Source organism: Hypanus sabinus, chromosome 2 (genome assembly GCF_030144855.1).
Source record: "Hypanus sabinus isolate sHypSab1 chromosome 2, sHypSab1.hap1, whole genome shotgun sequence".
Taxonomy (NCBI): Eukaryota; Metazoa; Chordata; class Chondrichthyes; order Myliobatiformes; family Dasyatidae; genus Hypanus; species Hypanus sabinus.
This window is the reverse complement of record NC_082707.1, coordinates 164,097,368-164,116,204: the sequence shown is the minus strand read 5'-3', so window position 1 is coordinate 164,116,204 and position 18,837 is coordinate 164,097,368. Positions and strand designations below refer to the sequence as shown.

Genomic DNA, 18,837 nt, shown 5'->3' with positions numbered 1-18,837 from the left:
TTGAGTTCAGTGCCTCAACTAATAAAAGCAAACATTTCATAAGCCTTCTTAACCACATTATTGACCTTTGTAGCCACTTTCAAGGAGCTAAAAACTTGGATCTCAAGATCTCCCTGCTCAGCAACACTGTTAAGGGTCTTATCCAGAACAGTTTACTGTCTCCTTGCATGTGCCCTACCAAGGTGCAACACCTCTCCTTTCTCTGTGTTAAATTCCATCTGTCATTTCTCAGCCCCTATCTGCAAATGATCTATATTGTGTTGCATTCTTTGACAGCCTTCTATACTATTCAAAACTTCACCAATCTTGGTGTTATCCACAAACTTGCTAACCCACCCACTTACACTTTTATCCAATCATTTAGATACATCACAGACAGCTGAGGTCCCGACACAGTTCCCTGTGGAACTCCACTAATTACAAACCTCCAGCTCGAGCAAAACCTTTCAACCACTACCTTCTGCGCAAGCCAGTTCTGAACTCAAACTGCCAATTTAGCATGTCCCCCATGCATCTTAATCTTCTGGATTAGACTGTCATGAGGGACTTCGTCAAACAAACCTTCAGGCAATATTACAAAACTGCAAATTCAATTTCACCCTTTCTTGTTGCTTTGAATCTGGGCTTTGTGAAGCACTAGCATCCAAGCAGATCTCTTGCATAAAATGGTGAATTGAGTGAAAGTACATTTGATGAAACTCTAATGCAATTTCTACCTTGAAAGATGCATTATAATGTTGAGCAAAACACACAAAAAACTGGAGGAACTCAGCAGGTCAGGCAACAGCTATGGAGAGGAATAAGTAGTTATTGTTTTGGACTGAGACCCATCATCAGGACCTGAGTTCCTCCAGCATTTTGTGCGTGTTCTAGATTTCTAGCATCTGCAGAATCTCCTGTGATTATGATAATACTTTATACTGTATGGTTCCTATTGCAGCAGTTTACTACAAAACTTTCGGAAAATATCCCCAGTCACACTCGCAATGGCAGTCTGATACAAGCAACATACCATGACTGTAAAGCAGGAATACTTCACTGCAAAGAACAGAAAGGGACTCCCAGACATACCGAAAGAGACATTAATTTAATTACATGAGGTAAGTGCCAAAATTGAAGTCCTGTTCTGCCAGAGGTGGAAGGTGGAGGATGGGGGAGGGGTGGAGAGGAAGGAAGGCAATACTCACTAGAACCTCACTCTGGAAGAACCCGGCAGGAGGTAGCTCCAGCTGCCTCTTCCAGAATCGAGGATCCTCAGTCATTTATGGCTCATTAATTGAACCATAAACCATAAACCTTAAACTATTACATATGTTCTCACAAGCAATGGTGGTAGAAAGAGTTTCATATCATTGGCAACAGTTGTAGAGAGCCATTTGAGTAGCACATTCATTCATGTGTTCATGTGCAGTGTCGCAAGTGGGTCTGATATGGGAGATTATTACACATCACCTGTGCTTTCATAGCCAAATAATGCAATTCCACATTGATGTTGTGGATTGGAATGTGTAGAGATTGATTTGTCCAGACTGGGTACAATAATTGGGCAGACTCTTTATGGAAAGTCTCACCCCCTCTGTGAGACTCTCATTGCCCAAGGTAAATGCTTTCCTTCTTGTTTTCTGCTGAGACATTCCCCTCTTCCTTTCCTTCCTAATGTCCTTTAGCTTGCACTCGAAATCTCTCAGGTTTTAGGCTTTAGGTCTGACTGCTGTTTTCCCTCTTGCTCCAGCTGCTCCGTTTCCCTAGATTGTTGGGCTGTGGTACATACAACACCAAAGTCCTGTTTACATTTGATGTCTGCTAACAGATCCAATTTCAAGCCAAGGTGGTCTTAGAAATGGCCTGGTAAGATGGTTTAAGTGCACAGTGTCAGATGTAGTAAGCTTGTAAACAGTTTGGTGCAACTGCAGACATTTGCCAGGTAAAGGGATGGAGTCACTGGCTAAAAACCAATTTTCTGAGAACTCAAAACATTAACAATATAATATTGTGCATCACTTACTGAATGCTAACTACTGGCAAACACCATGTATCACTCTAAAATTCTGTTTTGCAATGATATTTTATTACTGCTGAAAGTTAAACAAGGTCAAAGCCCTTTATCCATTACTTCAGTTCTTTACTGGTGTTTTATTCAATGTCACTGTAAAGCATATATAAAGATAACTCTTCTCTTACTAGTGGCCTGAGTTGTTTCAAGCGGATCAGTCGTCCTCTCACTCCAATCATGCTGAAGTAAAAGGTCTTGAGTGCTTTTGCAAACGCTGCATCCGCACTGGGAAATGGTGACCTTTGACGGGATTGATCATCAGTGAATTTCACTGGAACTCCATCTGCAAACAAACAAATGGAAAGTTGAGAGTTAAAACAATGAAGGTGATATTATCAGAAAAAAATACAGCTCATATTTATCAGTGCTACCAAGCTTTGAAGAAAACGTTCTCATTTTTTGTGTCTTCTTTTGCAGTTTGCTATTTTCACTTCTCAAAGCTTGATTTGCTTCTCGAAGATTTTTTGCTTCTTGTTCCATCATTCTTAGTTGCTTTGATAGATTGAATTTATGTTCTTCTTCATCCTGCATGACCAGATATCAAAATAAATTAAATACAAAAGGTTGCTGGAATTTTTTTCATTCTGTTTATCAGATTAAATTTGCAGAATATATTAAAGCATTGCTAGTTCATATTGCTAAACAAAGGTATCTGTAGTCTGTGTTGTAAAATTACAGCAAGCAAACATGAATTAACTGCAAGCTTGAAACTTTCTAATTCTGGTAATCTTATAAAGAATGGATTTATCATACCAGTGGCGCAGATGTCCATTGATTTCTGTAGCTTAGATCTAACAGCACACTACCATCACTTGACTGTGGGATATTAACAAGCACTGTTTTCCTTGCTTGGCAACCTTCTGAGAGAACATAGTTCGAAATAATGATAATGTTCCACTTCCAGTCAAACATATTCTTTCTCCAATTCTGAGTATTCAGGTAGATCCCCTTTTAACATTTAACACCAATATTGAACACATTTCAAAAAAACATAGAAAATGGAGATATGAAAAATCTGAATCAATATAGAAGACACAGGAATTATTAAGTTGGTCCAGCACTAGTAGAAATGATGAATAATTGTTTCTCTTCCCAAACTTGCTGCCTAACCTGCTGTGTAGGTCTAGCAATTTCTTATTTTGTTATTGAAACTGTATACTGCTTTGAAAATTGAGTTTTGGATATTGTACTTCACTTTGAGATGAAGAAACTGAAGAACATTTTTGTGGCCAAGTAGAATGAAGATAATCGATTTCTAAGGTGAAAGGACAAATTGAATTGAAGGGAATGGTGGAAGAGAAACAATGGCGGAGGACTGACAAGATGGAACAAGAGGACAGAGAGAGGGATAGGAGGAATAGGAGATGTGGTGGAAGAGGAAAACCTGAAAGGTTGGAATTTAAATCTGCTGCAGTCCCTTTCAGGCAGCAAGCTCCAAATACACTCCACTTCTCATGCAAACAAAGCTGCTACAATCATCTCTAATTTTTTTCTACCAATTGGTTTAAACCTATGCTTCTTGGCTAATGGTCAAGTTCCAAGGAAGATGAGTCCTCCTTTTCTACTTTATCAGAGTTCATTATATTGTTATACTCCTCAGCTGGATCTCTTTTATCTCATCTGTAGCAGGGATAATGATGTGGTCTTCTCTGGTCTTTCCCCATCCTGTCCTAGAAGTATCTACATGATCTTCCACAGCAGTCACTTTCTTTCTATATTGATAGAACAGGCTGCAGATGCTGGAAACTGGAGCCACAAATATTCTGCTTGAGGAACTCAGCAAGTTGAGCAGCATTTTTAGGAGAAAATGATCAGTTGACCTTTTGCAGACAAGCCTGTACTCTTTCTGTAATACACTGACCAAAAGTGAATAGAGTTCCTTGGCTGAGGCCCAGTTTGCATTTTATCCAATTCTCTGATAGTTCTGTCCCTGTATTCTTAGCCCTGGTTTATAAACTATTTCATATCTCTTCACATCCACTCTGTCTATTGCTCCTATTGCTGAAATCAAAGCAGCAGGAGAAAGGGAGAGACACCCACCAGTTAGACACTCAGTTAAGAAGATTTTCATTTGCTAAAATAAAGATTCTTTTGTGAGGGAAACAGTACAAAGTGTCCCCTAAGGGCAGTAGAGAAAAACTATAAGACCACAAGATATAGGAACAGAAACAGGCCATTTGGCCCATCGAGTCTGCTCCGCCATTTCATCATGGCTGATGCAGTTTTCTTAGCAGCCTCAATCTCCTATCTTCTCCTCATATTCCTTCGTGACATGATTTTTCAAGAATCTATCAAACTCTGCCTTGAACATACGTAAAGGCCTGGCCTCCATAGGTGCTTATGACAAAGGATTCCACAGATTCACCACTCTGGCTAAAGAAATTACTCCTCATCACCGTTCTAAAAGGACGCTCCTCTATTTTGAGGCTATGTCCTCTGGTCTTAGACTGTCCCACCAGAGGAAGTATCCTCACAACATCCACTCTATCAAGGCCTTTCACCATTTGACAGGTTTCGATTAGTTCACCCTTCATTCTTTGGAATTCTCATGAATAAAGGCCCAAAGCCATCTATTGCTCTTCATATGACAAGGCATTCAACCCTGGAATCATTTTTGTGACCCTTCTTTGAACCCTCTCCAGTTTCAGCACATCCTTTCTAAGATACGGACACCAAGCTGTTATGAACACGCAACCCTATCAGCAGCAATAGAACACACCTGGAATCTGGTTTTTCTGTTAACAATCACTATTTTATTAGTAATTACGTCATATAGTAACTTAAACCAGGAGTTAGCAGTATTATGCATATATAGAGGCATAAGTAAAGTTCCCAAACTCATTCAAGCTGAGGTGGCGAGAGTTACAGTCTTACGATGGTATGTAAGAAAGTTCAGTTCCATCCACAGAATTGTTATTGTTGGTAAGAGAGAGATATTTGTAATCCAAATAAACAGGTGTTGTTGATCTTCCCATTGTCCTTCGTCAGCCAAATATGACAACACTAAGGGTACCGTCTTCAAGTGGTAAAGCTACCAACGCAGGCGAGGGTTAGACACACTGGTAGTTCCCACAGGGTCACCCGTACATGCACTGTGACAGCCACTGATCCAGTTCCATGACATACAAAGTAACCTCAACAGTGATTTGCCACAGGGGTGCCTTCTTCAGTGAAATACCACACCCAGACAAGGGTAAACACACAAGTGGTATTCACAAAGGTTTCCCCCTTACCAGAGAACCCACTCCTGTGGATTAACTATGTGACAATCACACTTTCGTATTCGAATGGAATCAAACTCATCTTTACGGGCTACTTGGAGAGAGTTCAAACAGTGACCTCTTTGTCACTAGGTTTCTTCTGTTTCAAACCTTCCTCTCCTCTCCGCAAACTTCTTCTAGTTGTAGCACATGTGAGAGTAATTTATCAATACTCTAGATCAATCTCAATTCACTCCTTTGGCCTAATGAAATTTTAAACCAGAAACCCCACTCACTGGTGTCTTTCATTGACCGAAACCATCTGGACTCTGACTGTGTGTGTCTGTGTCCTTGTGTATTCAAAACAAGCCGCAGAAAAAAATGTAAACATTCATTGTCCATCAAATAACTCCATCTCTCTCGCCATAGTAACCAAGAAATTTTGTAGTCAGCAGAAATCCAACAGTGTCCAAAAGTCAGTCTCATTCTCTCGGCGTTTTAAAGTGACAGTCCACAGAAAAAAATTAACCCTAGGGGTATATAACAAAGCCTTCTTACAATACTCCAAGTGAGGTCCCACCAGTGCTTTATAAAGTTTCAACAATACATCCTTGCTTTTATATTTTAGTCCTCTTGAAATGAATGCTAACATTGCATTTGCCTTCCTCACCACAGACTCAACTTGCAAATTAACCTTTATAGAATCTTGCACAAGGACTCCCAAGTCCCTTTGAACCTCAGTTTTTTTTGTATTTTCTCTCCATTTAGAAAACAGTCAACCCTTTCATTTCTTCTGCCAAAGTGCATAACCATACATTTCCTGACACAGTAATCTATTTGCCATTTCTTTGCACATTCTCTTAATCTGTCTGTCTTTCTGTTACCTCTCTACTTCCTCAAAACTACCTGACCCTCCACCTATCTTCATGTTGTCTGCGTACTTTACAACAAAACCATCAATTCCATCATCTAATTCATTGACATATAATGTAATAAGAGTCAGTCTCAATGCAGACCCCAGTGAACACCACTATTTATGAGCAACTGGCCAGAAAAGGCTCCCTGTATTTCCATTCTTTGCTCCTGCTAATCAGCCACTGCTTTATCCATGTTAGCATCCTTTCTGTAATCCATGGGCTCATAGCTTGTTGAGCAGCCTCATGTGTGGCACCTTATCAAAGGCCTTCTGAAAATACAAATACACAACATCAACTGATTCTCCTTTGTCTATCCTGCTTGTTACTTCTTCAAGGAATTCCATAGGTTTCACGGGCTTAGAGGAAACAATGGCAGCTAACGGCAACTCCTTTGCTTGTATCGTCAGAAACAGCTCTATTTCCATCTTTAATGTCTCTATTTTTCCCTTTCAGGGTTCTTTTGAAAACCATTGAATATAAGAGGTGGGATTTCATATTATGTTTATACAAAATATTGCTTAGCCCACACTTAGAGCATTGTGTCATGTGTACCACCACATCACAGAGATAAGAGATGAGCAAGCCACAGTTTTTCTTTGAGCTTCAGAGGTGACTTGATAGAAGTGCACACTAAAAGATTATAAGAGGCTTAAATAGAGTGGACAGCTATCACCTTTTTTATAGAGTGGCTTAGGCTAATACCAGGGGACATCTGTTTTAGGGAAGTTTAGGGGAGATAACAGATGTAGGTTATTTTTTTAAACAGAGAGTACTAACTGCCCGACTACATTGCAGGGGATTGTGGTATAGGTTGATGCATTAGGGACATTTTAGAGACTCTTAGATAGGCATGTGGATGAAAGAAACATGGAGGGTTATGGGCTATTTGGGAAGGAAAGGTTGGATTGATCATGAAGTAGGTTGAAAGATCTGCACAACATTGTTAATCAAAAGGCACATACTGTGCTGGATTGTTCTATGTCCACAAGGATGTTGCTTGGAATGGGGTATTGTAGTTAAAAGAAAAAAATAGGATATCCATATAGATATATGGATATAAAAGGCCTAGAGGGATATAGGCCTTTTGTGGACAAAGAGGATTAGCATAGTTAGGCATCAGAGTCAGTAGGAACGCAGTAGGTCATAAAGGCCTACTTCTGTTCTGTACATTAGTAAGTTTCTAAAATATTGCAACCCATTCCAACTACAGATGCTTTTCACTTTTGTATCGAGTCTGAGTTCAGTTCTGTTACCTACTGTTCAGCCACACGCTTTGCCCGCTGATTACTAGAATACCTGCTCTTTAACTGATCCATAATGGTGTGCTCTGGAAAACCCCGTTGTTTGATTTCTTCCAATCTCCTTGAATTAAAACACCCTGTACTTAATAATTTGTCCTAAAAGATACTTTATAAATAGGAGTCTCCGGGTTATGCCAGGATTAAAGCTTGCTATTTAGAAACACAAAATGCAATTTCTTTAGTAGTTACAAATATATACTGTGAAGTTATGATTTTTGCTCTGGAAATTGTGCTTTATCTGAAGAAAGCTCATTACTATTCAATTTACTTATTAAAATAATACAAGTTGACAATAATTTGAATATTGCCAGGATGTAACTGTTACTACCCGTTATCCTAGCATACTCTTGGTACAATTGTCTGACAAAGATGGTAGCAGACTTGTGAGGCTGGTTGCATGGCAACAAATCAAACCCAGCCAGAGAATTGGCAAATATGGTGGATTAGAGAATGCTTGGAGAATTATTAGAGGGAGCAATAAATAAAGATAATATCTGATTCATCTTATTGAAAATGGCACAATTGAATCAGGGTTCATGTAACTTTGGCAGTGGAAGGTTTTTGTTTTATACAGAACAGAATTTCACCAGTAAGTGGAATGTGGCATAACAGTGGAGTTTAGCAATTTAGTGTACAATGGTACTGAGTGGTAGGAGTTGCACCAGACATCTACATATACTAAGTGCTTCACGAAGAACTACATGGTCTTCTGCTGCTGCTTGTAGCCCATCCACTTCAATGTTTCACGTGCTGTGCATCCAGAGAGGTTCTTCTGCACACCACTGTCGGAACACGTGTTTATTTGAGTTACTGTTGCCTTCTGGCCAATGGCCAATCTGGCCATTCTCCTCTGACCTCTTTCACTAACAAGACATTTTTGCCACAGATCTGCAGCTCACTATATTTACTTTGTTTTCTACACCAATCTCTATCAACACTTGAGACTGTTGTGTGTGAAAATCCCAGGTGTTTCTGAGATACCATTTTTGACACCTACAACCATTCCACAGACTAAGTCACTTAGGTCATATTTCTTGTCCACTCTGATGTTTGGACTGAACAACAAGTGAATCTATTGGCCATGTCTGCATGCTTTGATGCATTGAGTTGCTGCCACAGGATTGGCTGATGAGATAATTGCATTAACATGCAGGTGTACAGTAGTACCTAATAAAATAGCAACTGAGTGTAATCTTACAATGGAATTCTTAAAAATCAGTAATGGTGGAGCTACAGATGGTGACAATGGTGGAGGGAAAAAAAAGAGATGAAAGGGTATGGACTAAAATTTAAGGAAATGAAAAACAAGCAGTATGTTTACATCTCAGGCCAGTTTTGAAGAACAGTAAAATGCTAAAGGATATTATTCTCTACAAATATATTATTTTTCTAAACCCTGTTATTGGCTTCCAAACCCTGGTAGATAAAGTAACTTGTATGTGAATATTCACTGGCAGAATTTCATTTCACACACCTTGCAGACCCCACAGCTCCAGGACCACTGCATGTGCCTTCAGATAGTTGAGGAAATCTGGTGTAACATGTTGAATTGTGAAATGCATTGAGTAATCCAGGAGGGGATTAGTATTATTCCAGACAGCAGGGGTATAGAATGTTGTAGGGAGGCCGTACATTATAAATCTGCAACAAAAAAGACACATGTTTTATTGCAATTGGTTTTTGATGAATGACAATACGGAATAATTGAATTCAAAATTTATAGCAAACATTAATAAAGGTAATGCTCTGTGAGTTGGATAGTTTCATAATATTGTTGTGAATTAGTATTTAGTATCTTTCCTCCTTTAATGTAGATTCATGATACAAAGGTTTTGCAGACTCTAAAAGATTAAACATGTTTTTAGGACCCCGGTCAGACCCCACTTGGAGAACCCTGCTCAGTTCTGGTCACCTCACTACAGGAAGGATGTGGAAACTATAGAAAGGGTGCAGAGGAGATTTACAAAGATGTTGCCTGGATTGGGGAGCATGCCTTATAAGAATAGATTGGGTGAACTCAGCCTTTTCTCCTTGGAGCGACGGAGGATGAGAGGTGAAATGATAGAGGTGTATAAGATGATGGGAGGCATTGATCATGTGGATAGACAGGGGCTTTTTCCCAGGGCTGAAATGGCTAACACGAGAGGGCACAGTTTTAGGGCACTTCGAAGTAGGTACAGAGGAGATGTCAGGGATAAGTTTTTTTTATGCAGATTGAGTGCGTGGAATGGGCTGCTGGTGAGGGTAGTGGAGACAGATTTGATAGGGTCTTTTAACAGTCTCCTGGATAGGTACTTGGAACTTAGAAAAATACAGGGCTATGGGTAACTCTAGGTAATTTCTAAAGTAAGCTCAGGTTCGGCACAGCATTGTGGGCTGAAGGGCCTGAATTGTGCTGTAGGTTTTCTATGTTTCTATATTTAGATCTGGAGAAACAGCAAAGCCTGTTTAATAAACACATACATGACCACAGCATTGGCAGTATACTTTGTGTTTATGATTTTAACAATTTACTTAATATTCTTACTATTCTGATCATTGTTTCTGTTTCACAAGTCTACTATAAATGAAGAGATGTTTGTGTTATCATGTTGTGTGAATCTGATTCATATCAATACTTTCCTTTATCACTTTATCTTTGCAATTGAATGCTAGACTATGATCAGTTTAGTGCAGTCTTTTAAGTGCCAACTGTACAGCTAGATAAAGAGCACAGTGGGAATCAAGATTTGAAAATTTCATAATGCTTCAATGCAACACTTCCACAGCAGCAGAGACTAAGATGTGGGTCTCAGCCTGGATATCCCGAAGAGGAAAGTACCACTTGGAGGCATTATGCTTACAGTGAATTAGGGTTTCTTTCATCTTGCTGCTAGAACTGCAGTAGTTTAGACCAGACAGAACTAATAACAGAACATCCTTTAATACGGCAGCCATTCTTAAATCAGACTGCACAGTGTGGCACAATAACATGGCAAAGTCATGCATTGTGCACACAGTTACCAAGGCACATTCACATTCAAATACACTACACCCGTTCTCCGTTTGTGGTGAACTATGTGCCTGTCTGGACACGTCCCCTTCTGACTGCTCCTGTGGCTCCTCCCACGGGCCCCTGTATAAAGGCGATCGAGGTCTGATCCTCTGCCTCATTCTCCAGGATGTAGTATGATGGTCACTCACTGCTGGTTCCTTCTTCAGTCAATAAAAGCCGATATCTCGCCTTACGTCTCAGAGTGAGTTATTGATGGTGCATCACCGTTAAAATGTAATAAATCTACAAATGCCATCAATTATCTACTTTCATTAAACTAACTGTTTACAATTAATTACCAACATTAAAAGATGTACTTCTAAGTTTAACCAAAGACAATTCATTAAATTTCTTAATCCGCTAATCTACAAAACTCTTTGTTACAAACTGTACTTCATCTCTCTGAAGTGTCTACTTCATGCATTAGTGATTTCAGTAAATCACTTCAAGTGGGTCTCATACACATTTGGGCTGGCAGGGTTCTCCATAACTGATACATTAACATAATTATCTCCGTAACTTTGAAAGCAAATTCATAAAAACCTTAAAACAAACAATGATTAACTCTAATTAAAAACTGCACAAATATAATTATACATAGTATCTGGCGCATTACTGAATTTAATTAACTCAGTGTTAATAGTTGTGCTATTGGTTGCCTTTTAGTGCTTCATCATCTTGCCCTGCTCTCATTCCTGTCCTGAACTCTGTCCTTCCTTCTTCTCATCCAATTCCTAAACCCTTTCTCTTTGTAACTTGTTCAGCCTTTGCTTTGAGTCAATCCACTGCTTTCTTTTCCAGGATTTTTATTAGTTTCGACATAGAAGAATACAAAGTACAAGAAAATGTACATAAAAGGTCAAAAAAGATTTTTAAAAACTACCAATTACATTATATTTGTTCATAACAACAATCTCATTATCCTGTATTCATATAAGTTAATCAATAGTTATATTGAAATACACTAATTTATTACAAAAAAGAATCTAACCCTTACCAAGACCGAAGCTGTTTATTAAGGAGAAAAGAAGATAAAATACCTTCTCATATAATAAAAATTAATAATAGCCAACATCTGAATTTAACCAACGAACTGAAGGTTTTGAAAATAATTCAGAAAAGGTCCCCACAATGTTTGAAAGTCTTGACGAGATTCAGAAATTGAACAGCGAATCTTCTCTAAATCTAAACATGACATAATGTTGCATAACCATTGAGCATGATTAGGAAGAAAAACATCTTTCTGTTTAAACAAAAGAGTCCTCCTAGCTATAAGAGAACTAAAGGCCAAAATATGTAAATCAGATGCCTTCAGCTTAATTTCTTGACCTGCAACAATACCGAATAGGGCCATCAGAGGGTTAGGCTTAAAATTGACTTGATAAAGTAAGGAAAAAGTTTGAAAAACTTTCTTCCAATATTTTTCAAGTTTCAGACAAGTCCAAAACATATGAATTCATGAAGCTTGTCCATTATTACATCTGTCACAGTAGGGAAATATACCCGAATAAAAACAAAATAGCTTATCCTTAGTCATATGAGCTCTATGTACTACCTTAAATTGTATGAGTGAATGACAAGCACATAACGATGAAGTGTTAACCAGTTTAAAAAATTCATTCCAAGTTTCCTCAGATATTGATGTCTGTAAATCTTGTTCCCAGAGATTCTTAATTTTGTCTAAAGGAACATTCCTCATCACCAGTAACATACCATAAATATTAGATATTAAACCATTATGAAAAGGTATCAAACTAAAAGTTATGTCTAGTAAATTCTTATCTGAACTTATAGGAAATATACATAAATGAGATCTGAAAAAGTCTCTGATTTGTAAATATCTAAGTAAGTGAGTTTTGGGTAAGCTGTATTTAGCTGACAATTGCTCAAATGAAAAAAGGTTTCCTCCAACAAACAAATCCCAAAAACATTTAATACACAACCTGTCCCATTCTTTAAAAAGTAAATCAATCATGCAGGGTTTAAAAAAATTAGAATAAATGGGACTCGAAAGGGAAAATCTCAATAAACCAAAGTGTTTTCTAAATTGTATCCAGATCCTCAGAGTATGTTTAACTATTAAATTATCAGTCAGTTTACTTACAGATAAAGGATGTGAGGATCCAAGAAGGGAAATAATAGAGTTTATTAACAGAGTTAGCTTCTAAAGAAACCCATACTGGACAATCTATACAATTAATGTAATATAGACAAAACTTAAGATATCATATATTAATTGCCCAGTAATAAAACCTAAAATTAGGTAAGGCTAGACCTCCAGACTTTTTAGATTTTTGAAGATGAACTTCATTTAAATGAGGACATTTATTTTTCCATATATAAGAGGACAATATAGAATCAAGAGAGTCAAAACAGGATTGAGGAATAAAAATGGATAAAGCCTGAAAAAGATATCTACATTTAGGTAGAATATTCATTTTAATAGAATTAGTTCATCCAATCAATGAAATTGAAAGAGGTGACTAATTTAATGACATCCTTTTTACATGACTCAATAAAGTAAGAAAGTTTTCTTTAAATGGGTGTTTGTAATTCTAAGTGACTGTTACACCCAAATAAGTAAATTGATTCCTTGCAACTTTAAAAGGGAGATTGATATTAACTGATACCAAATTATTTAAAGGAAATAATTCACTTTTAGGTAGGTTCAACTTATATCCTGAAAACTGGCTAAAATGGGAGAGTAAAGAAAGTATACAAGGTAATGAGGTCTCAACATTAGAGATAAACAGCAATATATCATCAGTGTAAAGTGAAATTTTGTGAGTAATACCTCTCCTTAAAATACCACAGATATGATTAGATTCTCGAAAAGCAAGAGGTTCTAAAGCTAGATCAAATAGCAAAGGGTTCAACGGACAGCCTTGTCTAGTTCCACGGTGAAGTTTAAATGGTTTGAAATTTTGAAAATTAGTAACAACCCAGGCAGAAGGAGATAGATAAAGTAATTTAATCCATTGAATAAGATCTGGTCCAAAATGAAAATTTTCCAAGGTTTTAAATAAATAATTCCATTCAACCCGATTGAAGGCCTTCTCAGCATCTAAGGATATCACACATATGCTTATCTCCTGGGAGAGAGAGTAAATAACAGTTAATACACAGCGTATATTCAAATAGGAACGTCGGTTTTTTACTAAATCCAGTCAGGTCATCATAAATAATAGAAGGTAGAATATTTTCAATCCTACAAGCCAGGAAGGATTTTAGTATCACCATCGAGTAATGTAATTGGCCTATATGAAGAGTTGGGTCCCTGTTCTTCTTCAGGATAAGCGAAATAGAGGCTTCATAGAAAGATTGAGGCAAGCTACCCAATTTGAAAGAATCCAAAAAGACTAAGTGCAACTGTGGTATAATTAAAAATCCTTATAAAATTTTCCAGAAAATCCATCTGGTCCCGGAGCCTTCCCTGAGTGTAATGAATAGCCTCGGCAATTTCCTCATAAGAAATGGGTTGATCCGTCTGTTTACAATTATCTGCAGAAAGTGCAGGGATATTTAATTGATCTAGAAAATTATTCATTACAGTATTATTTTTAGGGGAATCAGAACTATAAAGTTTAGAATAGAATTCTCTAAATGTGTCATTTATTTCAGAGTGATCAGTTGTCCTATCACCATTAGTTTTGCAAATTTCTTTAATTTGTCATTTAACTACGGAAGTTTTTAATTGGTCGGCCAATACTTTGCCTGATTTATCTCCATGAATGTAAAATTGAGCTTTATTTTTAAGAAGTTGAGTTTCAATTGGATATGTTAACAGAAGATCGTATTTAGTTTTAACTTCAACACATCTTTTATATAAAACAGGATCTGGAGGTATAGAATATTTTTGATCTAATTATTTCAATTGGTTGTCTAATTCAATTCTTTCTTTATTAGCTTTATTCTTAACACTCGCAGCATAAGAAATAATTTGTTGTCTAATATAGGCCTTGAAAGTATCCCATACAATAAGATTAGATGTCTCTTCTTTTTTATTCTCTTCAAAAAACAAAATAATATGCCTCGTTAGAAATTTTAAAAATTCCTTATCAGATAACAAAGTTGAATTAAAATGCCAAATTCTGTTTGTTTGAGGAAGACCAGGGAGATTTAAAGTTAGGAATATAGGAGCATGATTTGAAACAGCATTCTCTTTATATTCACAGGAACAAACTGATGAAATCATTTGACTATTAATAAAAAAAATCAGTCCTGGAATATGTATGATGATGATGGGGAGAAAAACGAGTACCCCCTATCTAAAGGATGTAACAAATGCCAAACATCAACAATACCACATTTCAATAAAAAAAGATTGAATAAACAAAGCTGATTTATTAAGAGAAGCTGGATTAAAAGATGATTGGTCTAAAATTGGGTCTAGCCAGCCATTAAAATCTCCTCCCATCACCAAAGAATAAAGACTCAGATCTGGCAAAAACAAAAAAAAACGCTCAAAGAATCCTAGATCATCTACATTTGTGGCATACACATTGGCAAATACTATTAATTTATTATCTAGTTTTCCTGAAACTATAACAAAGTGCCCATTAGTATCAGACGCAACTTTATGTTGGACAAAGGAAAATGTATTATCTATGAGAATCAAAGCTCCTCTAGATTTGGCCTGGAAAAACGAATGAAAACAAGGTCCGTTCCAACGGCTAAAAAAATGTAGGTTATTACATTTGCCAATGTGAGTTTCATGTAAAAAAATAATAGGGACCTTAAATTTCTTAATATAAGCAAAAATCTTATTACGTTTAACAGGGTGATTTAACCCTTTCATGTTAAAACTGAGTAAGTTAATAGTTTGGTCCATTTTTAGTATTATTTAAAGGAACAGTTAAAATGTAAGTTAAAACCAATCCATAAACCTTGAGAAATGGTAACCAAGCAACAAGCTGGCTAATAAAAATTTGAAAATAGCTTCTGAGGAAAAAAACTCATCCCCCCCCCCCCACCCACCTCCCAAAGAAAGAAAACCAACCAATAGAGAGCCGACATCTAAAACTACAGACAACCTCCCCAAAAAACCTGGTGAACGCTCCAATTAGTTTCAAGGTTATTTATATTCCAACCTAGACTAAGCAATATCCAGACAAGAAATTCAATTCTTGTATATTAAAAATACATTATTAAAAAAATTCAAAAGGAAATTAGTTAAATGTTTACCAAAAGTAATTATTAATAAGTATTATTCATAAAGTAAGTATTATTTATACAGAAAGACATTAACTATTTAATCTTATACCTTCATGAAAAAAACAGGCTAAGCAGTTAGCTTTCAAATTTATAAAAATCTTTATGCTTCAGCATTCAAACAAAACTATTCAAAGGGTCCATCTTTAATGAGATTCTCAGTCAAACTGGGTAGCCAAGGGACATGTTAAAACCCTTGTTAAAAAAATTCCAACAAAGCTTGTTTAAACTTAACACATTCCTGCATAACCTCAGCGGATAGTCTTTGAGAATCTAATATTCCACCCTGTAACGAATCATGCCCCTTCGACAGGATTTGCGAATTAGAAGTTTCTCATTTAATCTTGTGTCTTCATGTAAGGACAAACTAAACAGCTAGCCTTCGGATTTTAAAAACCTTTGTGCTCCAGCAGTCGAGTGAAACCACTCGAAAGAACCGTTTTTTAGTGTGATTCTGAGACGAGCTGGATAGCGAAGGGAGGATTTAAAATCCTTGTTAAAAAACTCGAACATAACTTCTTTGAACTTAGCACGTTCCTGCATAACCTCACGTGAGTAATCTTCAACAATTCTAATCCTGCCGCCTCAAAAATCAATCATGCCTCTTCGACGAGATTCGCGTATTAACAGTTCCTTTGTTTTAAACTCATGAAAACAAATTATTACCAATCTTGGACTACTTCTGTTAGGAAGTCTAAACACGGGAGACCTGTGAACTTGATCAATCATAGGCAAAGGTGCCAACGTTTCTGAAAATAATTCTTGCAGAAATTCTGCAAAGAGTTCCATAGGGTGATTACCTTCGATTAATTCTTGAGACCCAGAACCCATAGGTTGTTCCTTCTGCTTCTATCTTCTATGTTGATAATCTTCTGTCTTAACTTTTCATTGGAGTTCGATTGCTTTTCACAAAGCTTTTGCAGTTCATCCACTTCCATTTCCAGAGACGACAACATTGCTTCATTATACTTTATATGTTTATCATGTTCATTATGAGTTTGCTGAATAGAATCCAATTTACCATCTATTTGTTTAAATTCAGAGCTGAATTTTTGAAACTTCTCAGAGGCTTCTCGTGTATGACTTTGCAACAAATCCATAATAGAATCCAAAGAAGCAGGGGGGTCATCCTTTTCAGTACCTCTGCCACCCCTTAATGTAGCCATAATGAAAAAAAAATCACGCTTAAAAAGCAAGTTTCAAGACAGGTTGGAAATAGTAAGACAATTAGAGTTGGAGCAATGGGAGATTGCTGCTTCTCCATCAGCCACCACCAGGAAATCTGAATCCACTGCTTTCACACTTTCCCAAGCAAAAGAGCAAGCAATCGACATTTCAGAAGAGTCTCAGCCCGAAAAGTTTATTCTTTTCCATAGATGCTGCTTGGCCTGCTGAACTCCTCCAGCATTTTGTGTGTGCTGCTCATTGATGGCCAGTATAGATTTTACCAGGGTTATTCAGCTCCAAACCTTACCTTAACTTTAATCTAAAGTAACCTTAGATAATTTCCAGGTAATCGAGCATAGTCGACATGGCTTGTGAAAGGGAAATCATGCTTGATAAATTTACCAGGGCTCTTTGTAAATGTAACGTGTGGTGGAAGAAGGAGAGATTAGTGGATATACATTACAGAGATTTCTGAGCTGAAAGATGCAGGAGCATCTGATTTCCTAGTGTTTAATCGCAAAAAGGCTAGCACAAAGGTACAGAGAATGTTTAAAAATAATCACAAAATATCACTGTTTATTGTTAGGGAAATTTCCCCTTCCCACCTCACTCACTCTCTGGTCCTGTTCCATCAGCTCAGTCAAGAGACTGCTTGAAAATGAAATAAAACATTATCAAAAATGATGAAATTTTGAAATAATCCAACAAATTTTAGATTTTCAAGTTGAAGTACAGGTAACTATGAACTGAACACAGCTTTATCGATTACTAATGGCAAATAACACAAATAGAAAATTGTAATGGGATAAAGCTAACAAGACATTAGAAATAAAAATGTAATTATGCTCTCTGTGGCATTCATTAATTCAGGTGATTGTAGTCATTCTATTTGCTATTTACTATGTCTATTCATGTACAGATTTTAATCTTTTTTACACAAAACCAGATGGAAACAATGACAGGGTTCCACAAAATCAGGAACACCCCATCAGTTTTATAATTTTATCACTGTTTTAGGAGACCAAGGGAAAACATACAAAGAGGAAACATTTCCAGCTATTAATTGGATTGAAACCTCAGGTGTTTAGCACCCTCGTGCACCCTTTGTGTATGTAGATGAAAACTGGGATTTCTCACCCTACTTGAACTCCTCTGTTGCTGTTTTCTCGGATCCATTTCACTCCTAAACACTGACTAATCTCCACTTGAAAGTCCATGCGTTTTCCCAGCAGATTATCCGGATTCATGACGACAGTTTCCTCTCCCAGTGGACTAAGCAGAAAGTGTACACATCAAATTAGTTGCATTTACCATCGAAAAATCAGTCTCTCCCACGTGCTCGCATTTCAAGTGTCTCCAGCAGAAATGAATGGGGTGACTGCCCTTTTGCTTCCATTACAAATTCGGCTTTAAAATCTTGGTTGTAGGAGAATGGTTACAAAGGCTGCATACTTAAAGAAAGTTCAAGGCAATTTATGTATAATGTATGAATAGATCTTTCCAAGAATAAATGTTAATATTATACCCAAACTAAAAGTGTTCAAAATTGCGGGAGACTAGCCTATAATGAAAGAGTCACAGGATGTATTATTACATTTGTTTTTGACATGGATTAGTTTCTTTCACTCGCTATATTACTCATTGTATTCAGTAAGTCTCTAATTGTGCTGCTGCCCTATTCCTTTGTCAAGACAATGGCTGGGTATATGGGGGCTGCTCAGTGGCATAGTGGTTAACATAATGCTTTACAGTGCAATTCCCATCACTGCCTTTAAGGAGTTTGTACATTCTCCCCATGACCACGTGGGTTTCCTTCAGATGCTCCAGTTTCCTCCCACAGTCCAAAATGTACCAGCTGGTAGGTTTATTGGTCATTGTAAATTGTTCCATGTTTAGGTTATGGTTAAATCGGGGGATTGCTGGGCGGCACGGAAGGGCAGGAAGAGCCTATCCC

At 37.2% G+C, this 18,837-nt stretch overlaps 1 protein-coding gene across 1 annotated transcript in view; it reads right to left on the bottom strand.

Moving 5' to 3' along the window:
• The window catches only part of LOC132404011 (kinesin-like protein KIF28), a 94,486-nt gene that overhangs the window by 9,203 nt on the left and 66,446 nt on the right, over positions 1–18,837 (bottom strand). The window contains exons 19-21 of the mRNA XM_059987955.1: positions 18,021–18,155; positions 8,946–9,112; positions 2,182–2,336 (exon numbers count right to left, since the gene is read on the bottom strand). Coding sequence (XP_059843938.1) covers positions 2,182–2,336; positions 8,946–9,112; positions 18,021–18,155 — 457 coding nt within the window. The remainder of the gene's footprint in view (positions 1–2,181; positions 2,337–8,945; positions 9,113–18,020; positions 18,156–18,837) is intronic.